The 22,174-nt window shown below is 41.9% G+C and overlaps 1 protein-coding gene across 1 annotated transcript; it reads right to left on the minus strand.

Moving 5' to 3' along the window:
• Window positions 1-2,130: 2,130 nt before the first annotated feature.
• LOC117524339 lies at window positions 2,131-22,120 on the minus strand. Its single transcript, XM_034186098.1, has 6 exons — window positions 22,058-22,120; window positions 14,571-14,699; window positions 7,782-7,909; window positions 6,750-7,106; window positions 2,595-2,671; window positions 2,131-2,163 (listed from the first exon to the last, which is right to left on the minus strand). The coding sequence occupies exons 2-6, from the start codon at window positions 14,597-14,599 to the stop codon at window positions 2,131-2,133; spliced, it is 624 nt and encodes a 207-aa protein (XP_034041989.1). The 5' UTR covers window positions 14,600-14,699; window positions 22,058-22,120.
• Between the last annotated feature and the right edge of the window lie 54 nt (window positions 22,121-22,174).

Here is a 22,174-nt window from a genome sequence, read left to right on the forward strand (position 1 = left end):
ATGTCAGAATTCATCTCTGAAACACGTGTGGATCCTTTCACACACGTTACAATTGCCTCGGTCTGCATGAAAGTCTTCAAAACCAAGTTCCTCGCCCCAAAAATGCTGACGATCCCATCCGGTGACAATTATAGAATGAGGCATAAAAAATTATTCACATGTAGTGGTGCAGTGGTTAGAATGGGTTGCTGAGACACAAAACATAGCGATTAATCATGCTCTAAACAGAGGTGAGAAAAAAACAGGGGGGATATTATGTGGATGGCTATGCTAAGATCAATGGACGTGTTACACCCTGAAGAGGGGGAATATCAATAAAGACGCTCAGACACGATGTTTCCTCTCTGGCAGCTTCATTGAGAATCAATATTTGTTTCAAAAGTTATTTACAAATATACAAAAGTTCCACATTCATTCTGTCCTTTAACAGGTAAATATGTTTTTCTCTTTAACAGTGAAGCAATTTAAGTTTTCTACTTTCTGCTCAACAGGTTAACTGAAATACCACAGGCAAAAACTATGAAATTGTCCTTTACAATAATGAACATCAAATTATTCAAAATGAAATGTGTCCTAAATTAATACAGTATATTTTAACATTTGTCTTTGTTAAGTTCTTTAAACAGTTACTTGATGAAATAAATCCACAAATACTGTGATAACTATAAAAACACAACAGTAGCAGCAGCATTCCATAAAACAAACACAGTCCAGCGTCACGTGTTTAACGAGGTGCTGCTCCGTGTGTCCACGAGGTAGATGAAGTTAAGCTAACTACCTCAATAGTACACCAGTTAAGGATTAACACATAAGAAAACCCTAAAACATACTCAAGATCTTCATAAAACACATACAGAATATCCCAGAGATCATAAACACTTTTTACATACCTGAAGAGGAGGAATATCAATAAAGACGCTCAGACACGATGTTTCCTCTCTGGCAGCTTCATTGAGAATGAAGCATCGTGACCGTGAGCTCCCCCTCCTAGTCCCTGCAGGAATAACTAATCAATCACCATCAATTACTCTGAAGGCTCAACAAGTGGATCCCAGATAAAATAACCTGACATGTATATTTATGGCCGTTTTAACCTTGTTTTAACCCATTGTTAGTTCTTTCCTAGGACTTAATATTTTAACAGCTCTCAGAGTATTAATGTAACTCAAAATGAATTTTAAAATCATTAATGATGAGAGAGTCTTACATTTCAGGCATTTGTCCATAGATTAACTCCCAATTTTACTGTGTTAACTGACTGCTCTTAATTGTGTATTCTAAAACTACTTTTAATGACTGTTTTGCTGCTTTATGACATTATCGGTTTCTTAATAAAATTAATCTATCACAGACACATAAAAGTCTGGGAGTTTCTCAGATGTTTTTACCTTGGCTGTCCATGTTTTACACAGCATGAGATAAATCCTCTGACAAACACCTCATTTGAAGAGCTGCATGCTCGGTGTCAGGAAAAAAATAGCGGCTCTGCGTATTATGCCAGGTGTCAGCGTCACTGTAATCTGGGAGCACGAGTGGGCTGATATGAAACAGAGGGGTGAAAGCATTCAGCAATTCCTCGCTCGCAGGGGTTTACTGGCCCCCCTCGAACCTCGCGATGCTTTATACGGAGGGTGAACTTCCGCCTCACGGTTGCGGTACACGGCTAAGCAAGGCAAGCAGGTCCATTACATCAATGTAACCTCTCTCTGCCCTTACATCAACGTAAATTTTACATACCCCACGGGGCATCCGAAAATTATCGACAGAAATTTCCAAGACCCCAGGACTTATTTCGGGGTCATGAAAGTCACTGTGTGTCCACCCCGGGGATTAAAATTTCCCGTCCTCCCGCACAGAACTCCTCACGGTAAACTGGTGTTTGCTCACGTTCTTTTTGTTGTCGCTCCAACGAGAGCGGTACGCTGAGCAGGTTTGCCAAAGTAGTCCGGCAAATTCCATATGTGGGCGAGCTATCCCACAATACCAAAATAGCAGAGATGTCGGTTCAATGACAGCGGCACTCTGAGCAGGGTGGCCTCCCTCCCCAGTGCGCAAAGGATTCTGGGACACTCTAAAACCACGAATGCTCCAATTTTCTCTGAACTCGTCACGCAGCTGACGTATCAGCTGCTAGGTTTTCAGCGAATCAACGATCAGAGAATACTGCAGCCAGAACGCAGACGTTAACAGCTGTTTCGGGTGTGAGTCTTAACCTGCTCTCCTTTCATTAAGAACCAATGCGCTGTGCTCTGGTCTGGTCTAATCTAGTCATCAACAGAAAATGAACGGGAGAACTTTTTCTTTTGGTGTGACATTTCTTGCTTGTGTGTGAAGGCTTTATTTTTGTTTGCTGTTGTGTCTGCATGCTTTTTGCTTCATTTGCTGTGCTTCTGAGTTCTGCATCCTCAGTTATTGTCATGGCAACCCCAGAAGCACCTGACTCTTGTTTAATTTGTTTACCTACAATCAACGCACCTGAGGCATGGCGCGTAATGTGGCCAATAAAAGACAGTGGAGTTTGGCAAAAAGCAGGGAGCAGGGCAGAGGAGTAGGAACATGGATGAGGAGCAGGGCAGAGGTGACGGTATCCTAACCTGCGTGGCGCAGACAGCAGAGGACGGGAGGAGAAGCTGCTGGAGAAATCGGGACACAGGGCCAACTGGATTACCGTCTGGAAGGAGCACCATAACGTGGATTACACTCACAGAGTGGCAGGGGGAACCCTGATGCCACGTGAGTACAGTTTATGTGTTTGTAGTGGTGCTCGTGAAGTAAGAGTCTTTGGCTCCAGGGATGTTTCACTGTGCGTTCACTGGCCCCTGTGTGTGTTTGCCAGGTGTGCTGGGAGAGGAGCCGAGAGGTGAGCCGGGTACGGTGAAGTTGATCCCATGTAGCGGAAGGGGAGGAACCCTGCCCCGCCTGAGAGTATTTGTAACGGTGCTTGGAACAGTGTAACAGATAGCCTTTGGCGTTTGAAGTACAACCCCTGCCAAAAATGATGGAATCTCCGGCCTCAGAGGATGTTCATTCAGTTGTTTAATTTTGTAGAAAAAAAGCAGATCACAGACATGACACAAAACTAAAGTCATTTCAAATGGCAACTTTCTGGCTTTAAGAAACACTATAAGAAATCAGGAAAAAAAATTGTGGCAGTCAGTAACAGTTACTTTTTAGACCAAGCAGAGGGAATAAAATATGGACTCACTCAATCCGCATAATTATTTTTAGTTTAGAGACCACTCATTTTTAACTTGTTTTTTCTTTTTAAATGCTTAAATTATTTGTTAAATAAATTAACTGCTAATGAGTGGCTACCTTGTTTGGTTGTTCCAGCTCTCCTTTACAATATCATCTTAAATCGGCACACTTCATTCATCATATTTCATCTTTCCAAAAATTACAATATTCATACTTACTGCTCCCCCGTTACACCCAAACTGTAGCATACAAAAAAAAGCACATTTAATAATAAAAAACAAACAAAACCAAACAAACAAAAAAACTTTTATTTTGGTCTTACCATTACTTATAAATACATGTGCCGCTCCTTCTGAACAAAAGCATCAATGACTTGTTTGTAGAAGTTTTCCTTATCTTCCTTCAGTTTTAGTTTCTGTCTCAGTGGAGATCACTGCCAGGGGAAAAAGTCATCCTTCATCAGTCCTGTTCTGACTGTATGTTTGGAGACTTTTCTGGCTCTGAATGTGCGTGGTCGACCGCCAGTGTTGCCAGATGTACGATAATTATTGTATTTGTACGATAGTTTTGCCCTCTGTACGATCAATAATGGGAAAAAAATCCAAAATGTACGATAATTTCAGTTGGTTGCCCAAACACGTATCTCTCTCTGACACCCAAGAATCATTTTGCAGGTGTTGCACTCAGGTGGCATCAAAGACACAACACACACAGGGCTGCTGCTGGCTTTGGCAGGCCTGGGACGTCATTTGAAAGCCCGCCCCCTCTCCATACAAAGTAATGAGTTCCCATCCAATCTCTGCAGTGACAGGAAGATTCCCCAACCAACATGTTTTTTTTTTGAAACTTTATTTCAACAAATGCAATAACAAACGAACAAAACACAAGAGCAAAGAGATATACAAGAAAAATAAAAAGTTCACGTTCCTTATGGAGGTGTCAACATTTTTTCTGTGTTCAACAAAATCTGCACAAGTGGCATCGGATGACGACAGCGACCTCGAGGTTGAATTTGACTCTTTCTAGTCTGGTAGTGCATGTGTGTTCTTTTTGTGCTATAGTTTCCCCATTACTATAGGGAGATTGTGAATTACTGTTTAAAAATGTGACATAAAATTCTTTGGAAATTTGGAAACGATAGTTGCATATTTCGTATCTGGCAACACTGTCGACCTCTCATCTGTGATGACACTTTTTTATAAATTCTTCAGGTCACAATATCCGCCGTGAAAATTTTGAAAAAAAATAGTGCCTGGAGTACCCCTGAGTACATTTAAAGATTGAGTGGAAAAAAAATTGGAGTCAGTCTGGGTCAGGGGTCTGTAACCATTACTATCAAAAGAGCCATTGTCCCGTCTTCCACAAATAAAATTCTTCTCAAACTAAAAAAACATATTTCACCTTGAGTAATGAATGAGTAAAGATAACACAGCTTATGTTTTTCTATATACAACCCCAATTCCAATGAAGTTGAGACGTTGTGTAAAATGTAAATAAAAACAATACGATTTGCAAATCCTCTTCAACCTATATTCAATTGAATACACCACAAAGACAAGATATTTAATGTTCAAACTGATAAACTTTATTATTTTTGTGCAAATATTTGCTCATTTTGAAACGGATGCCTGTAACACGTTTCAAAAAAGCTGGGACAGTGGTATGTTTACCACTGTGTTACATCACCTTTCCTTCTAACACTCAATAAGCATTTAGGAACTGAGGACACTAATACAACTACATTAAGCTATGATTAAGATCAAGATCTAAAATAAATATATTTGGAAAACAGCCTATTAAAGTTCAGAGTTCTCACCTGATTTATGTGATTTCTGCTTCGGAACATCACTGCAGAGTTTCTCCACATCAGGTTTTTAACACGTGTGTGGGATTTTTATAATATTCATGTATATATTCTTTTTTTTAAGGAATTTTGACCATTTATATCATCTCATGAATTCAGTATAACTGTCACCGACACGTGCACACGATGTGAACAGGGCATACCATCAGAACAGTCCAGGGAGAAATAAAGGTAGCGCCAAAGTTTTGTTTGTTTTCTTAAACGTGTTGCTTCTCCTTCTGCTCTGCGCGCAATGTCTCTCTGCACTGACTGAAGCAGCTCATGCCCCTCCCTCCTCGCAGCCAGCTGACTACACACACACACACACACACACACACACACACACAGCTCCAGCAATCGGACCCAGTCCTAACTTTTGACGGCTTTGAGCAAGCCGGCCACTATATTTTTGGACGTCTTTTTCGAAAACTGACCATCCAAATTATGACTGGACGGCTGCCTAAAAAATTGCTTCACACTGCCTTTTTACCCAAATCTTTGACCACACTGAGAGCTGCCTTTTTTGCCTCTGTGTGAATTATAATGTGTCTGCTCAGACTGTTCTTATGTCCAAATCTTTGACCACACTCAGAACACCCAAATGGCTTTTCTCCTGAATGAATTATCATGTGTGAATTCAGATGGCCCTTTTGTCTAAATCTTTGGCCACACTCAGAACATCCAAATTGTTTTTGTTCTGTATGAATTATCATGTGTTTCGTCAGACTGCTGTTGAGTCCAAACCCTTTCCCACACTCAGAGCAGCCAAATGGTTTTTGTCCTGTATGAATTATCATGTGTGCATTCAGGTTGCCCTTTTGTCCAAATCTTTGACCACATTCAGAACAAAAAAACTGTTTTTGTCCTGTATGAATTATCATGTGTTTCGTCAAACTGCTCTTTAGTCCAAATTTTTTGCCACAATCAGAACAGCCAAATGGTTTTTGTTCTGTATGAATTACCAAGTGTTTCATCAGGTTGCTCTTTAGACCAAATCCTTTGCCACAAACAGAACAACAAAATGGTTTTTGTCCTGTATGAATTACCATGTGCTTTGTCAGACTGCTCTTCAGTCCAAACCTTCTGCCACACTCCAAACATCCAAATGGTTTTTGTCTTGTATGAATTATCATGTGTGTGTTCAGACTGCTCTTTCGTCCAAATCTTTGCCCGCACTCAGAACAGCCAAATGGTTTTTGCCCTGTATGAATTATCATGTGTTTTGTCAGATTTCCCTTCTGCCCAAATCTTTGACCGCACTCATGACAGCCAAACGGTTTTTGTCCTGTATGAATTATCATATGTTGCATCAGAATACTCTTGTGTCCAAATCTTTTGGCACACTGAGAACAGCCAAATGGTTTCTTTCCTGACTGAATTCTCATGTGTGTGTTTAAGGTACCCCTTTGTTTCAGTCCTTTACTCTGATTAGAAAAGGTAAATGGATTTCTGCTTGCCTGCTTCCCCTTCTGTTGGTTTGTACTGATCATGTGACCACACGCTTTTCCATATTTGGAGCAATTAATTTGTTTTTCAGCAATGTCACAATTGTTTGAACAAACAATGCTGGTATTTTTTAGACAGTTAAAACCTGACTGAAGTTCTCTGGTCTGTTTCCAGTCATAACTGTCATCAGTCTCTGTTCCAGAACTGTCTGAACTCCTACCGTTGGTATCTGGTTGTAAATGACTGTTTGGACGCAGGTTGCTGGCTGGTTGTGGTCCTCCATAGTCCTCTCCTTCAGCTTTTGTTGTCAGTATGCTGTGTACAGATGAGCTACTGGCTACAGGCTCAGCCTCTGTGCTCTCATCACGTCGGCTTTGATGAAGGTTTGATGTCTCTGGTTTTTCATCATCCTCATCAACATCATCCGTTTCACTCTTCACAGTGACAGCACTGAAACCAAATGTGGTGAGATCTGCCTCCTCCAGCTGCTGAAGTTGCTCTCCCTGCTGACTTATCCACAGCTCCTCCTCTTCTTTGATATTCTCCAGGTCAAAATTCAGATTCCATTTGTGGTGTTCAGGGAGAATTTCTTCTTTGCTCACCAACAACTGCTGCATGTCTGCAAAGAAACAATTAAGTTAAATGCCAGAACAACACTAATTAAAATAAACTAGCAGAGTGCAGCGTTTGACCAGTAAGTTATTGCACTGATGGAACTGATAAAGGGCAGCACAGTGGCTTAGTGGTTAGTACTGTTGGCTCACAGCAAGAAGGTCATGGGTTCCTTTCTGTGTGGAGTTTGCATGTTCTACCTGTGTTTGTGTGGGTTCTGTCTGGGTGCTCTGGCAGGTTAGATGAACTGGACACTTTAAATTGTCCATAGGTGGGTGTGTTTTTGCCTATATGTGGCCGTGTGACAGACTGGCGTCCTGTCCAGGGTGAACCCCGCCTCGTGACTGCTGGAATAGGCTCCAGCCCTCCGTGACCCTTAACTGGAGTAGGCAGCTGAAGATGAGTGAGTGAGTGGAACTGATTTGGGGCTCAATAATCCATATGATCAGTCAGAGAGGAATTAAGAATCCATTGCTCTCAAGCCTGTGGCTTTAAACTCTTGACCCCGGATTCCAAAATGGTTGTAAGTGCACCCCTTGGTTTCACAGGTTGCTGTGAGAAGGTGTGCAAGTGAAAGTTTACAATGGTGTTCATAAAAATATTTACAACCTTTTAGTCCATTTAGTTTGCTTTCACACTGCAACGCTGCTGTCAGAAAAAGAAATTTTCATGATGTACTTACATCCTGACGACATCGTGTGCGTAGGCTGCTTCCCGTACTTGACGGTGATTATCTTGAAAACGTGTGCGTCCAACATTGGCGTGATGTTTTGTTTTGGCCGTATACAGCCAAAACGGGACAGAATCACCCTGAATGCAAAAGTTTTTTATTTATTTATTTTTTTTGAGCGCATGGTGAGCAATTCCACAGCACTTGTCAAAAGGAAAATGAATCATTTCAAAATGGATGGTTTTATCTTTGACACTGACAAAAGAGAGCATAGCACTGAGTAACCCGGTGTTGCAGACTGAACGGTCCCGCCTAAAAATCAGTCCGCCCTGCTTTCACTGCACATGCGTCAGCCGTGGTTCACAGATAATCACCTCAGTTCTGCTTAAAACTGCACTCCAGTCATCATCCGTCTCAGTGTCAGATATCTGAAGCTTTTGTACAACATTCATTTCCACATAAATTTAGCATTATTTCATAATAAAAGACGGAGGAAGCGATCAGAGTGCAGCAGCCAGAGGAGCTGCTCCTGCGTTCACTACGCCACCGTTATTTCAAAGCATCAGCAGTGACTCACCAATAAGCGAAGTGCACATCTCGGGCCACGCGGTGCATTATGGGTACCCTAAATTTTTCGGCTACCAATCCACATGCTATGACGGCAGAAAGCAGCGAGGAGTGCTATGATTTGGATCATTTCAACCACTGGAAAGTTGACGATTTAAAGCGTTTTCGTAAGCTCCGCGGATTGCCTGTTACAACCAGGACTACGTACAGCAGTGGACAGAAACGGAAAGAAGAGCTGGCTGCCTTTGCGTGTGCTGCATCATTACAGAAACTACCGTTGGTGCCGATAAAGGAGGAAGAGAGAGCTGCTGTCGAAAATGACCAGTCCTTGTTGATAGTTGGAGACAAATTTCTGACCCCTTGAAGGCAACTGACGGATGTTAGACGAAGTCCAGAGTCTGAAACTGTGGATATTGCAGAATATTTGCTAAGCAGGGATGAGAAATCGCTACTCCGCCAGCTTTGTAATGAATACAAGGAAGGTGGGTCTCACATATAACCTCTTTGGTGTCACATTTCTTTTGATAAGTTGAAAGACATACAATATGTGCATGCACGCAGTTCGTTTATAGAACATGTCAATATTACAATATTACGCGCCACGTCATTTATGGCGCGACATTACAGTCATAAGCCGATGAACAAAAACGGCATCATCAGCCACATTATAATTCGGCACAGTTTGAGGATATTGACAAAATAAATGTGTGTAAGAAACTTACAATTTTAGTCCATCTTTTACGTCCGTCTGGATCTTTTTTTTCTGTGGGGAAATTGTGTAGAATGAACGGAGGTTTACAACCACATTTCTTCTTCTTTCCGTCTTTGTGCAGACCTTTTTGGAGCTTTGCAATTGGGTGTTTTCAGCCAACTTTCAAGCCTATAAATTCCTTTCGAGCATTTGAAAACAGCACAATGCGCACCTGTCATTATTCTATGTGCCGCTTAAAGCAGGGGGTGGGCAACGAGGGCCGAGACACTGCAGGTTTTCCTTGCAACCAATCACCTCAGCAGGTGGGTTGCTGATGAGCCTCTCCCTTGAACATAAACACCTGGTTATCAATGAAATCACCTGCTGAGGTGATTGGTAGCAAGGAAAACCTGCAGTGCTTCGGCCCTTCATGGCACATGATTGCCCACCCCTGGCTTAAAGCCTTTAAAACAATCCCTGTAAGCCTTAACTTTTATAGTCCGCTAATGCTACTGTATACGAAATTCAACGGGAGCGGTGTGAGTTTGGTAGCTGGAATCTTTGCCCCCGTTTGACCCACGCATGCACAGATGCATTGTGCACTTATCACCTAGTTTCTGCTTAAACGGCCTCGTTTCTGCTTAAAGCTGACTTTAGGATGATTTAAGAGGTTTTACTTTGTCACCTGATGGTTAATAATCACATTATTCCCTTTGAACACGTTGGATGTAGAGAGTCCGTCTCAGACGAGCTGCTGTGGTCCCAAATGCAGTGGTGGGCACAGCTAACCAAAACGTTGGCTTCGATAACTGCTAATCCGCTAACTGAAAAGTTAACTTTTATAGTGGTAAATGGATAAACTGATAAAAATTTAGCGGAGGCTGCAGCTAACCGATAACTTTTAGTATTGACTCCAGTACACTATCAGTTACTGACAAGCCAGCTTTGAGTTTAAGCACCGCTGATGCTTCTGAGTAGAATCAAAGTCCATCAACAACACTGAGTCAGAGCTTCTGTCTTTGTGTGCCCTGCCCACTGCTGTAGGAACAATCATTTACATGCACACATACAGTAACTTGTGTGTTGTTGTTTTTTTTTTTTACAAATAAATTAAGCCAACCAACCAGTGATAAGGAGGCTCATTTTCCCATAATGCCTTTTGGCATCTGGGAGTTTTGATGGTCAGACTTTCAGAATTAGTGCATTATTTTAAAACAAAAAGGTATTTCTGATATTTTAACTTTGTAAAAATGACAGAATTAACGTTAATATCAATAAACTGTCTGGAATTAGTTTCATTTTTAAATCAAAACATAAGTCAAACCTGCTTTGCTGTTACGCCTTTGGCCACACGTGTGTGGCACTGTATGCTGTGAATGTAAAAGACTTTTTTTGTAGCAGCCAGGCGGTCCTTCTGCTGTGGTTGGGTTGAGCTCAGCACCTCACAGACATAACAGACAGGAACTAATGTGTGATTTTAGGGTTTACAAACGTTTTTGACTGTTCGGCTTTACTTACTATGCCAGCAAAAAACGTTAGCGGACTAAAAGTTAGCAAAACTAAATTTAGTGGAAGGTAATTGGTCCGGTGATGGTTTCTGAAGTTAGCTGAGAAGCTAATCAGCTAACAAAAAAGTTAGCTCGCTGGTTAGCAGAACTGTGCCCACCACTGCCCAAATAATTAATGCGCAGTGAAGGCAGGGTGGACAAATTTTTAGGGGTAGGCTCTGCATTGTCTAACACCGCAGTAACTCCTCGACCAAACTTTTTCACCTAATCGTGACATTATGCGACCACTTCTGAGTGTTTGTTGTCTAAACAGCTTCAATCATGTTCATACACTTTTAAACGGGGTAGTCCTAGTGAGTACAGTTGGGCACTGGCTTGATTGTGCCCCATCAGGGTAAAAATTTGAAGCAAAAGTAGCGTTTGTTGCAGCTCTGGCTGAGAACACAGGCAGCCGCAGCGTTACTTTAATTTATGAGTGGGTTGCCAGGTATGCCCTTTATAACCCAGCCTGATAGGAGGCATGGCAGAGTACGCCGTTTCATCCCATTTTTACACTTTTTCTGGATCGCAGGGGATCGTAAAAGAATGGCATCTTGTTGAATAGAATAGAATAAACTTTTGTCTATCCCAAAAAGGTCAGAAATTCTTCTCCAACTGGCTCATAACACATTAAATACTCACACAAAACTTCACTGCCCCTGTAAAAAAAAAACCCAAAACAAAACAAAAAACCCACACACCCCACAATTGACAACACAAGCAGCCATCTGGTCTTATTAAGGGTTGCTACAGCAGAGGGGATGAAAGATTTCTTGTAAATATTTTTTCAGGCCAGAGGGACTTTATATCGGAATAGGGTTTTAGATTCAGAACTTCAAATACTTTTTCAAACAAAAGAGAATATCTACACTATCTATGCTGAACATTAGCTTCCACAGTTAAATCACAGTGGTGAGTCAGCGGCAGTGCATCTGGAAAGTCTTCACATCACTTTTTCCACATTTTGTTATGTTACAGCCTTACTCCAAAATGGATGAAATTCATTTTCTCTCAAAGTTCTGGTCACAACATCCCATAATGACAACAAAAAAAGGTTTTTATTTGTGCAAATTTATTACAAACAAACTAAAAAAAAAAAAAAAATCAAATGTATGTAGGTATTCACACCCATGTCTTCAAGTCTTGTTGAATATGATGCCACAAGCTTGGTGCACCTATCTTTGGGCAGTTTGGTCCACATCAAGATGTCTGGACTGAAGCTGCAACTTTTCCAGAGACACCTGTCACAGATGGAGCCCGGCACTACACATTTTCCAGCTTTGCTTGAGGTCATGGACAGTTTTCCACACGACAGAATCAGTGCTCAAATGAAGAGGTACGCAACAGCCACTGCAACTCTAATGCCACGTTCACACCGGGCGCGATCAGACGCTACAAATTTGCGGGGGTCGTGTGGCGACGGACGCGCCTCCTTCGCCCGGTGTGTCGCTCTGCTTTTGCTGCGAAAATTCGCCCCGGTGCGTCATCAAATAGGAGGAGCTTCCATTCCACTCGCCGGCTCCAGTTGTCAGTCAAGTTAACATAACGGACCTTGATCACACGGAGCGAGTTGTTGTGGAAAGCTGACAAACGTCATGAGACGTTCCCAATACAGGGAGTATCATTATTTGCTGCAGGAGCTGCGTCTGGATGACGGCCGCTTTCAGTGGTCCTTCCGCCTCTGCGGGACTCAGTTTGAGGACCTCCTGTCCCGTTCACACACGCACATGTAAACAAAAAAGAAAAAAAAAAGAAAGAAACTCTGCTGCTTGCTGCGTTGCTGCTCCTCGCTCTTTCCCAAAAAACTCTGTCATAATTGTGTTTAGAAGCCAGTCACCATTTGTTTTATTATACATCGGTGTAGTTAATAAGTAAAATAATCTCCATGGACGATTCGCTTGCGCGCGCATGTAAGATAAGAAGAAAAAAAAAACACTCTGCTCCCTGCTGCTGCTCGCTCCAAAAACTCTGTCATAACTGTGAAATAAAGGACAAAAGAGACATAAGTCCTGCTCACAGGCTGCTACCAGATACAGGACATGTTCACATCTTCAGTCAAACTCCAGACATCTCCACGTCACTACATATTCAGTCCCTGATTGGTCATTGCAGCGCGATGAGACGAAAAAGTTCAGATTTTTCAACTTGGGGAGGAGGGCAACGCGACGTAATGCGACGCAATATTGCGCCACAAACGCACCAATCGCTTCACTCGCGTCGCGCTGCGTGACTTGGCGCCAAAACGCGTCGTTCCATAGGGATTACATGGCAACCTGTAGCTGCTGTCGCTCACGTCGCACCTGGTGTGAACGCAGCATAAGAGTGGAATTTAACCAGTGCTTTCAGAATTCTGCAGCTGCAGAAAAGGACGTTGACGATAGAGGTGCACGATCAGGATTTTTTAGGCCGATCACCGATCACTGAAATTTTGATCTGCCGATACCGATCAAGTACATATTTGGATCATGCCCAAAATAAGAATATAGGTATAATGTACAGGACTATTTTTGCATTAAAACTTAATGATGAAAACAAAAAACATGCATTCAAATAAAGACACTAGAATAAACTGCCAACTTTTGTTTTATTACACTGACTTTGTTCTACCAGCAAGCTTTTTTTTCCCCATGTTTCATGTTGCTCAGGTTACAGCCTACAGAGAATACGTTGAGAATGCAAAATACAGCCCTCATTCTATGGGGTTAAAACTGTCTTATTAATATTTGTAAATGCACACAGGGTGATCTACAAATAATCATTGATTTGCAAATGTGTTCAGATATCCACAAATGCTAATTTATATTTGTAACTTGTAAATTGGTCTTTGCAAATAATGTTGTATTTGCAAATATAAAACTTAATTTGTAAAAAAAAACAAAAATACATTTGTAAAACTGGAAATTGTATTTGTGAATTGAGTTTCAGCATTTGTGGATCACCAATTACATGCATTCATCGCTTTCCTCTGTGACGTAATTTTAAGACACTTTTCACGAAATCCACAGATCCACAAACAAATGCCTACTGATTCACAAATACACACTCACGCACACTAGATATCCACTAGATGGCAGTGTGGTTCCATTCATTACACAGCAGTCTATTTAGATCTCTGAGCCATTTGACTCATTTTGACTTCTGATATGAGCTGGCTGGACATGGACTACATTAGATGATGGCGACCTTCTCTCCTTGCCTGTCCAGCTCATATCAGAAGTCAAAGTGAGTTTACGTCACAGAGGAAAGCGTGTCATGACAGGACCAAGCACTCCCTGCGCTACTGCCTGCACTGTTGTGATCGGTCCTTTTGATCGGCGCATTTTGCAGATCACAGATCAAACCAATCAAGGCGTGATCGGCCGATAATGATCGGTGCACCTCTAGTTGACCATCTCTTCTCTGTTGACTCTGCTCCACTTCAGCTACACAGTGAGCTCACAGAGCTGCAGCTGGACAACGAGCGGCACAAAAACACCAGCAGCTTTCACTGGTCACGTTTTACCAGCAGCCGGATAAACAATGATTCCCAGAAATACAAAAAGAAAATGCTTAACTTTTTTGGATCCATGTTTGTGTGAACAGATATTTTCAGTTATGATGAACTTCAACAAGAACCACTTGAGGTCAAGATTCAGTGACTCCCACCTGCGTGATATTTTACACATCTCAAACTCACTTTTAGGGCTGCAGCTATCAATTATTTTAGTAACTACTAACAACAACATCAAGTGATTAAGCCATTGTGGTTAGACAGGTGGTGCTATGATTTAATTCTTTCAGAAACATTCTGTATTGCTTGTGCATATGGAGATGTAAATCCAGCCTTTTCAGATATATCCGCTCTGGGACCCGTTTTTAAATTCTATGGTTTTCAGCTGCCCAAAACGCTGTTTACGTGTGGATGAAATGCGAATACAAAGCTTCTGCAGATAAACGTAAATCTGTTCCCATGTGGACGGGGCCTTAGAGGATTAAAAACAGCATCCAGTTCTTTACCTCTTTTGTTCTCTTCTTTTAAATGACATGTTTCTTTTTCCAGGTCTGTGATCGTTCCTTCATCAGCAGGTGTTAGCTGGTGTTTCAACATGTTCCTCAGCTGCTGGACATCAGACATTTGTAGAAACACTTAAAAAAAAAAAAAAAACACAAAAGAAAGAGAGTCAATGACCAAGTGGAGGAAAGACTGAAAAACAGGCTGATTTAATCATCATCTGTTGCTCTGCTGTCCAGGCTGAAGAATCACAAGTGTGTGACAACACTGAAATGTCCCTGTGCTGAGACACAAGTCGTAAAGCAGGAGTGACCAACCCTGATCTAAGAGATCACCTGATGTGCACGTTCGCCTCACGTACCTGCTGCAACCACAGCTAATTAGTCAAGATGGTATTTTGTCCTTCTTGTCAAGCTGTGCACAGCTAACTTAGTTACTTAGCAGTGGGTGGAGCAGTAAGAGTTTGGTGTCTGTCCCATGCTTCAAGAAAGACACCAAATATGGCGCATCACCTGTTAGCGCACTATTCGGTGTTTCACAGTTATGAAATCTCGCGCTGTCTGGCGGTCTGTGACTCACGCAAGAGGTTGTTTCAGCAGAGTTCTGGTTTAGGGCACAATGTAAACACACCTTGTGAAGCGTGGACAACAAGACAACATTGGGGCACAGCAGAAATTTATCACAGGTGCTCCACCTCCTCTAGATAACCCTCTCAACTTGAGAGAATGTGTCGTCATCATCATAATCACTTGTGAACTCGCTGAATCTGCGCCATTCACATCCTCACTTTGCCATTGTTTACATGCGCTGTGAGACAGCGAACTCTGCTGGCACCGCGGTGCATTCTGGGAAGTGTAGGCAGCCGCCAGGGGCATTATGGGAAACTGTGAAACACCGAATGGAACTTCGCGAAATATGCAACAAGAGAGCTCTAAGAGCACAACATCCCCCGCTGGCAAATGCTGCTTTGGTATAAGTGCTTACTACATTCTGAAAACATTTCAAGGAATTTTACCAAGTTTCTCAAAACTTCTCTGACTGCAGGCACCCAAGCATGAAAGTGAACGAGATTTGCTCTGTTAATCAAGGGCCATAACTCTGATAAAATGAGCCCAACTGGAACAATATAAAAATATACATATTACAAACCTATAACAAGGACTTTTATCAAGTTTCACAAAATACCTCCTAAAACTGTGAGGAGGTGATTTCAGAACACTTCTAGTGAGGCAAATAAGTATCTGATCCACTGTCGATTTTGCAAGTTTTCCACCTACAAAGAATGTAGAGGTCTGTCATATTATCAAGGTACACTTCAACTGTGAGAGACAGAATCAAACAGAAAATCACATTGTATGATTTTTAAATTAATATAAGTATTAGATCCAATAGAAAAACAGACCTTAATATTTGGTACTTTGTTTGCAGTTCCAGAGGTCAGATATTTCCTGTAGTTCATGACCAAGTTTTCACACACTGCAGCAGGGATTTTGGTCCACTCCTCCATACAGATCTTCTCTAGATCTTTCAGGTTTGGAGTTTCAGCTCCCTCCGAAGATTTTCTATTGAGTTCAGGTCTGGAGACTGGCCAGGCCACTCCAGGACCTTGAAATGCTTCTTACGGAGCCCCTCCTTAGTTGCCCTGGATGTGTGTTTGGGGTCATTGTCATGCTGGAAGACCCAGCCATGACCCATCTTCAATGCTCTTACTGAGGGAAGGAGGTTGTTTGCCAAAATCTCGCAAAACATGACCCCATCCACCCTCCCTTCAATACGGTGCAGTCGTCCTGTCCCCTTTGCAGAAGAGAATCCCCAGAGTATGATGTTTCCACCCCCATGCTTCACGGTTGGGATGGTTTTCTTGGGGTTGTTCTCATCCTCTAAATATGGTAAGTGGAGTTTGTTCCAAAAAGGTCTATTCTGGTCTCATCTGACCACATGACCTTCTCCCATACCTCCTCTGGATCATCCAGATGGTCACTGGTGAACTTCAAACGGGCCTGGACATGTGCTGGCTTGAGCAGGGGGACCTTGCTGCCCTGCAGGATTTTAAACCATGACAGCATCATGTGTTACTAATGTAATCTTTGTGACTGTGGTCCCAACTCTCTTCAGGTCATTGACCAGGTCCTCCTGTGTAGTTCTGGGCTTTCTCAGAATCATCCTTACGCAATGAGGTGAGATCTTGCATGGAATCCCAGACCGAGGGAGATTGACAGTCATCTTGTGTTTCTTCCACTTTCTAATAAATAATCATAACAGTTGTTGTCTTCTACCAAGCTGCTTGCCTGGTGTCCTGTAGTCCATCCCAGCCTTGTGCAGGTCTACAGTTTTGTCCCTGGTGTCCTTAGACAGCTCTTTGGTCTTGGCCATGGTTGACAGGTTGGAGTGTGATTGATTGAGTGTGTGAACAGGTGTCTTTTATACAGGTAACAAGTTCATTCGGGAAGAGCTCGGAGTCGAGCCGCTGCTCCTCCATGTCGAAAGGAGTCAGTTGAGGTGGCTTGGGCATCTTTTCCGGATGCCCCCTGGACGCCTCGCTGGAGAGGTGTTCCGGGCATGTCCCACTGGGAGGAGGCCCCGGGGAAGACCCAGGACACGCTGGAGGGACGACATCTCTCGGCTGGCTTGGGAACGCCTTGGGGTTCCCCCGGAGGAGCTGGGGGAGGTGTGTGTGTGGATCGGGAGGTCTGGGCGGCTTTGCTTGAACTGCTGCACCCGCGACCCGACTCCGGATAAAGCGGAAGAAAATGGATGGATGGATGGAAGTTCAAACAGGTGCAATTAATACAGCTAAAGAGCGCAGAATAAGAGGGCTTCTTAAAGAAAAACTAATAGGTCTGCGAGAGACAGAATTCTTGCTGGTTGGTTGGTGATCAAATACTTATTTTATGCAATAAAATGTCAATTACTTCTTTAAAAATCATACAACGTGATTTTCTGAATTCGTTTTTAGATTCTTTGTCTCACAGTTAAAGTGTACCTACGATAAAATTACAGACCTCTCCGTTCTTTGTAGGTGGGAAAACCTGCAAAATTGACAGATCAATTACTTATTTGCCTCAATGTATACCTGTTTTGTGAGGGATGGACAGACAGACAGACATCGCAACGACACAGACAGAAACACCGGTAAGCCCCAGAAGCAAGCCCCAACTCTCCCAAAGACATAAAGACGTGTTATCAGTCACACCACGACTTAAAAGCCACTTCATTTAATATAATCTCACACTAAGGTGTGTTAGCTGCTTAGCTAATGTTTGATGCTAGTTAGTGATCAAAATGTGAGGGGGGGGGGGGGTCAAATATGTCAAATGTGTGTGTCTGTGTGTTTTTATACACGTTTCCATTTGTCTGTGAGTTCGAGAGAGGGATGAGATTAATGTCTACTGGATGTTTGTTTAAACAAAACTATGCTGGTGTTAAAATAAAATTAAGTGTTCTGAACTTACACAGTCAGGAACGGCGAAAGAGGCCAATGAGACACTGTCCCCATTTTGTAGCAAATGGGACAATTTCATTTACAATAAGACATTTGACAAATATCGCGCAACAAATTTCTAGCAATTTTAACACAAAACGCATTTAGTTTTCATTTAGATTGGTTTTATATCTTTATTTACCAATGCTTCCTGCATAGTTGCCTCAATGGCCAAACTTGCAGCATTACTGAGTGCATTTACACACAGACATCAAAAGTAGAATCTCACTGTGCTGTTACTGTTGGCGAGTAGTAGGAGACAAATATGCGAGAAAACACATGAATTAGCAATAATTTTAACTTGAAATCACACTGAAATGACAACATGGGACAGCTGTGGGCTGCAATTATATGAGAAGAGGCTGTGGAAATACCCCATACTGTAGCCACGGAAGGCAAAGCCTTGTAAATAATAATAAAATAATTAAAAACCTAGCATGGCTCTATGGAGAAGAAAAAAGGGAACACAAGACTTGGTGTTTCGTGTGGATGGCAGCAGAACTACTAATTTGACAAACGATGGTCAGCTGAGTGAATATTACTTTATTAATTTTGAAAAACAGACAATAAAAAACCTAATTCAGAAGTTATCCATCAATGATATCATCACTGACAATAAAAACCAAGTTGAAATAGAAGTAAGGGATTTCTACAGTTACTTGTACAAATCTAACTTTCCTGAGCAGAATTGTGCTACATTTTTAGTAAGAGTGATGAAAACAAGAAGCGATGGCTGTAGACTTCACGTTGTTTTGGAGGATGAACTCAGAATTGAATAATTAGACAATACAATTTTGCACACGTCTAAAGGAAAGGCACCAGGTCTTGATGGTTTGACTGCTGAATTTTACCCTTTTTGGAAAGTTATTAAGGAGTTGTTGTACAATACTTTTAAAGATTGTATATCAACTGGGCACCTGTCACCAACTGTAAAACAGGGCTCATCACCCTAATCCCAAAACTTAATAAGGCTAAATTCCTGCTGGACAATTGGAGGCCAATAACCTTGTTATGTAGTGATTATTAATCATTACCACACGTGTATTCTAACAGTTTAGATAGGAGTTTATCTCAGCTGGTTGACGAATGTCAGTTTGCTTTTGTAAAGGGTGGAAATATACATAACTACATCAGACTGATACTTGATATTATTACATTTATTAGTACAGAAAGCTATGCATTATTTCTGTATTTTTACAAGGACGTTTACTGTATTGGACACCCCTTCCTGTTGAAAGCATTACACTTTTTACGCTTTGGAGACAAATTTTGTATTATTATTATTATGCTGTATGATGCATACGGATATAATCAGCTATGTCCCCAAGAACCCTGGTATTCCTGATATTCCTTCTTTTGATACCATTAGTATTCTCTTCTTTATAGATTATTTAAACCCATGAATACCATATCCACAGTAGCAGGTGGAAGAACCAAAAACCCTCCTTCAACAGTTTCATAAATGAGTTCATTTTCTTTTCTCTATCGCTTAAACAAAATGAAACTGGCAAGACTGTTAATAAGATCAGTGCTGAACTGTCTCTTTTTTGGGCAGTGGATATTTTGCCAGATACGGCAAACATGCACCTAGCGATATCTGACTGGATCTCCTCGCCGATTGGCTAGTTCAAATGATATCATCGTAGAGTTTATTTCAACATGGCGGGCCCTTGGCATTGGTGCTAATTTTTCATCTTTAAATGCCGTTTTGGGTGCCATAAAGTCGTTTGAATAAGAACAGAAAATCACCTACTGGTGGTGGGATTCTCGGACGCTAAATGCAGTTCAAAAACATGGCATAGCTGTGCCCGAAATTATTTCCACTGTGTTGTGAAAAATATTTTCACTGGCGCTTTTCGCCACATGGTGGAAATAATGTCGGGCACCTGTGGAAATACTTTTTGCAGTCTTGGTAATTTTCTGTGTAGGGCTGGGATGATAAAACAAAACCTGCAAATTCAAGACAGAATAAAAATGAAAATACAGAAGTCCACATCGACACGTGTGTTTATCCTGTTTTTTTTTCTCTGTCAGTGTCATGAAAATTCAGTAAGGTATATCTTATATATTATATTCCAATTCTAAGGTGGAACTATGCTAGTATATAAAGGTATATCTAAAAAGGAAGAGTAAAATAGGAGAGTAGAAAAGAGTAGAGCCACTTAGGTGCCTGGTCTTGAGAACCAGGGATGGTCATGACTGCAAAACCTTTGATCAGTCTACCCCTGAAAATAGTGGATGCTAAAATATGGCAATTTTCAATCACCAATATCGAGCTACTATCATGAATGTGAAATAAGGAGATCTTAAACTCCGATCACCTTTAAGTTCCCGCCGGACCGTGGCCGTTCCGTCGTTTAGATGGCCGGCAAAACATCACAAGCCGCGTACAACGAAATATCATCCCCTTCAACTTTGCTGGAACTGATTTCATCATAGGTTCTGGTACCAATTATGTCAACTGAATTAGCCAATCAGACAGGAGATCCGGCAAAACATTGCTAGCTGCAAGTTTACCGGTCCGGCAAAATATCCACTACAGACGGTTGCCTAGTTGCGGATCACCTTTTTTAAAGTCCCGCTATACGGAGCCATAATGCAACTGAATGTCCTTTAATTGTGTATTGTTGTATTGGGTATTTGGATGTTATTTAGCTGAAAACGTCTGGGTGGAGTAGCGCTTCTACTTAAAGTGTGAAGCCACATTATGTGTGACGCAAACATTTCCCAGAAATGGATCACTTTTGCCAGTTCCGGATCACGACACTCTGCCTCACTTTGTGGGCATTCCTGGCATCTGGCTGGAGCCCTTCTAATGCAGAATGATACACACTGTGCCTGAGAATGTGTTTTGAACACAAAATTATATAAATTATACTTATTAAATGAGAATTTACTTCGTTTCAAAAGCGCCGTTATACGTTTTTACGAGCAAAAAATTAAGTGTGGAGGTGAGATTTCTCCCGAATTAAAAAGTAAAAGCCCCCACATTCATGCCCATTAGTGATGTTGAGATGATCCCCAAAGTCCACATGGATCACAACTACAGACACGAAGCTGCTGCTTCAAGTGATCCGCAACCGGCAAATTTTCGCGTCGGAGATAAATGCGCGCAGCAATTAAACAGCAAGACATTGACTAACATTTTCTACCTAAGTTAAGTATTTTCCCACTCTAGAACCAAAAACACCGAACGGCTAACTCACCTCTGCTACGTTTTAGAGATCGTTACTTTAAAATTTGCAGGAGTGAGTCCGCAGACACCGGGATGTTTTGATTCCTCTGCTGGTCACAAGGACGGCTGGATCGGGTCGAGCTTGTGGTCGTTTGTAGACAAAACATCAATCTTTCCATTGGTACCAAGTATTAGCTTATTCGTGCTGATTATTAGAAACGGCGGCGCAAAAACTACAGCAGTGATCTGGAACTGGCAATGATCCGGAACTGGGCAAGTGACTGTACCTCTTTTTTGTTGTTCTTTTGATTTCTGGTCTGTGCTGTGTGTTTCTGTCCTTGCTCCAGTTTTCTGTCTGTTTACATTTGCATGATAGAAGGGATTTTTGCTCATTAATTCGCCCTGTTCCTGAGTATGTTGTTTTTGCTGTGGTATTTATCTTCTAAGTTCAGCTTTTTGTTTGTCCCCTCAGTCCAGCAGTGCTAAGCTAATGCTAACGGGCGCGCTAGCCGCCCGACACCAAGATCATCGAGAGTCCGTAATATTTAAACCCAAAGAACTAAGACGATGCTTTAATTACGGACTAGACTCTCGAGGAGGACAACCAGGTCTAACAGCACTGCACAAACCTAAAATAAACCTTTGTGCACGAAGTAAACACTGAACCGAGTACAGGAAGTTAGCGCAGGCTAACAGCTGGTAAGCTAAACTAACCACTCCTGAGATTCACACGGGAACAGAGCAGTGAATTAGAAGTTAAGAATTAGAAGCAGTAGAAATTAAAAATAACAAGATTAAAGTACGGGTAGTTAGACTCAAAGAGAAACGATTGCAACCTTTTGTTAAATAGAGAAGCGCTTCCCACCGTTCATCAGCAGCACCGGAAGTCCATCCAAGAACATCCGGTAAGAACGTCTTCTTCGCGTTTAATGGCGGTCGGCAACCAGCTTACG

This window comes from Thalassophryne amazonica, chromosome 14, assembly GCF_902500255.1.
Source record: "Thalassophryne amazonica chromosome 14, fThaAma1.1, whole genome shotgun sequence".
Taxonomy (NCBI): domain Eukaryota; kingdom Metazoa; phylum Chordata; class Actinopteri; order Batrachoidiformes; family Batrachoididae; genus Thalassophryne; species Thalassophryne amazonica.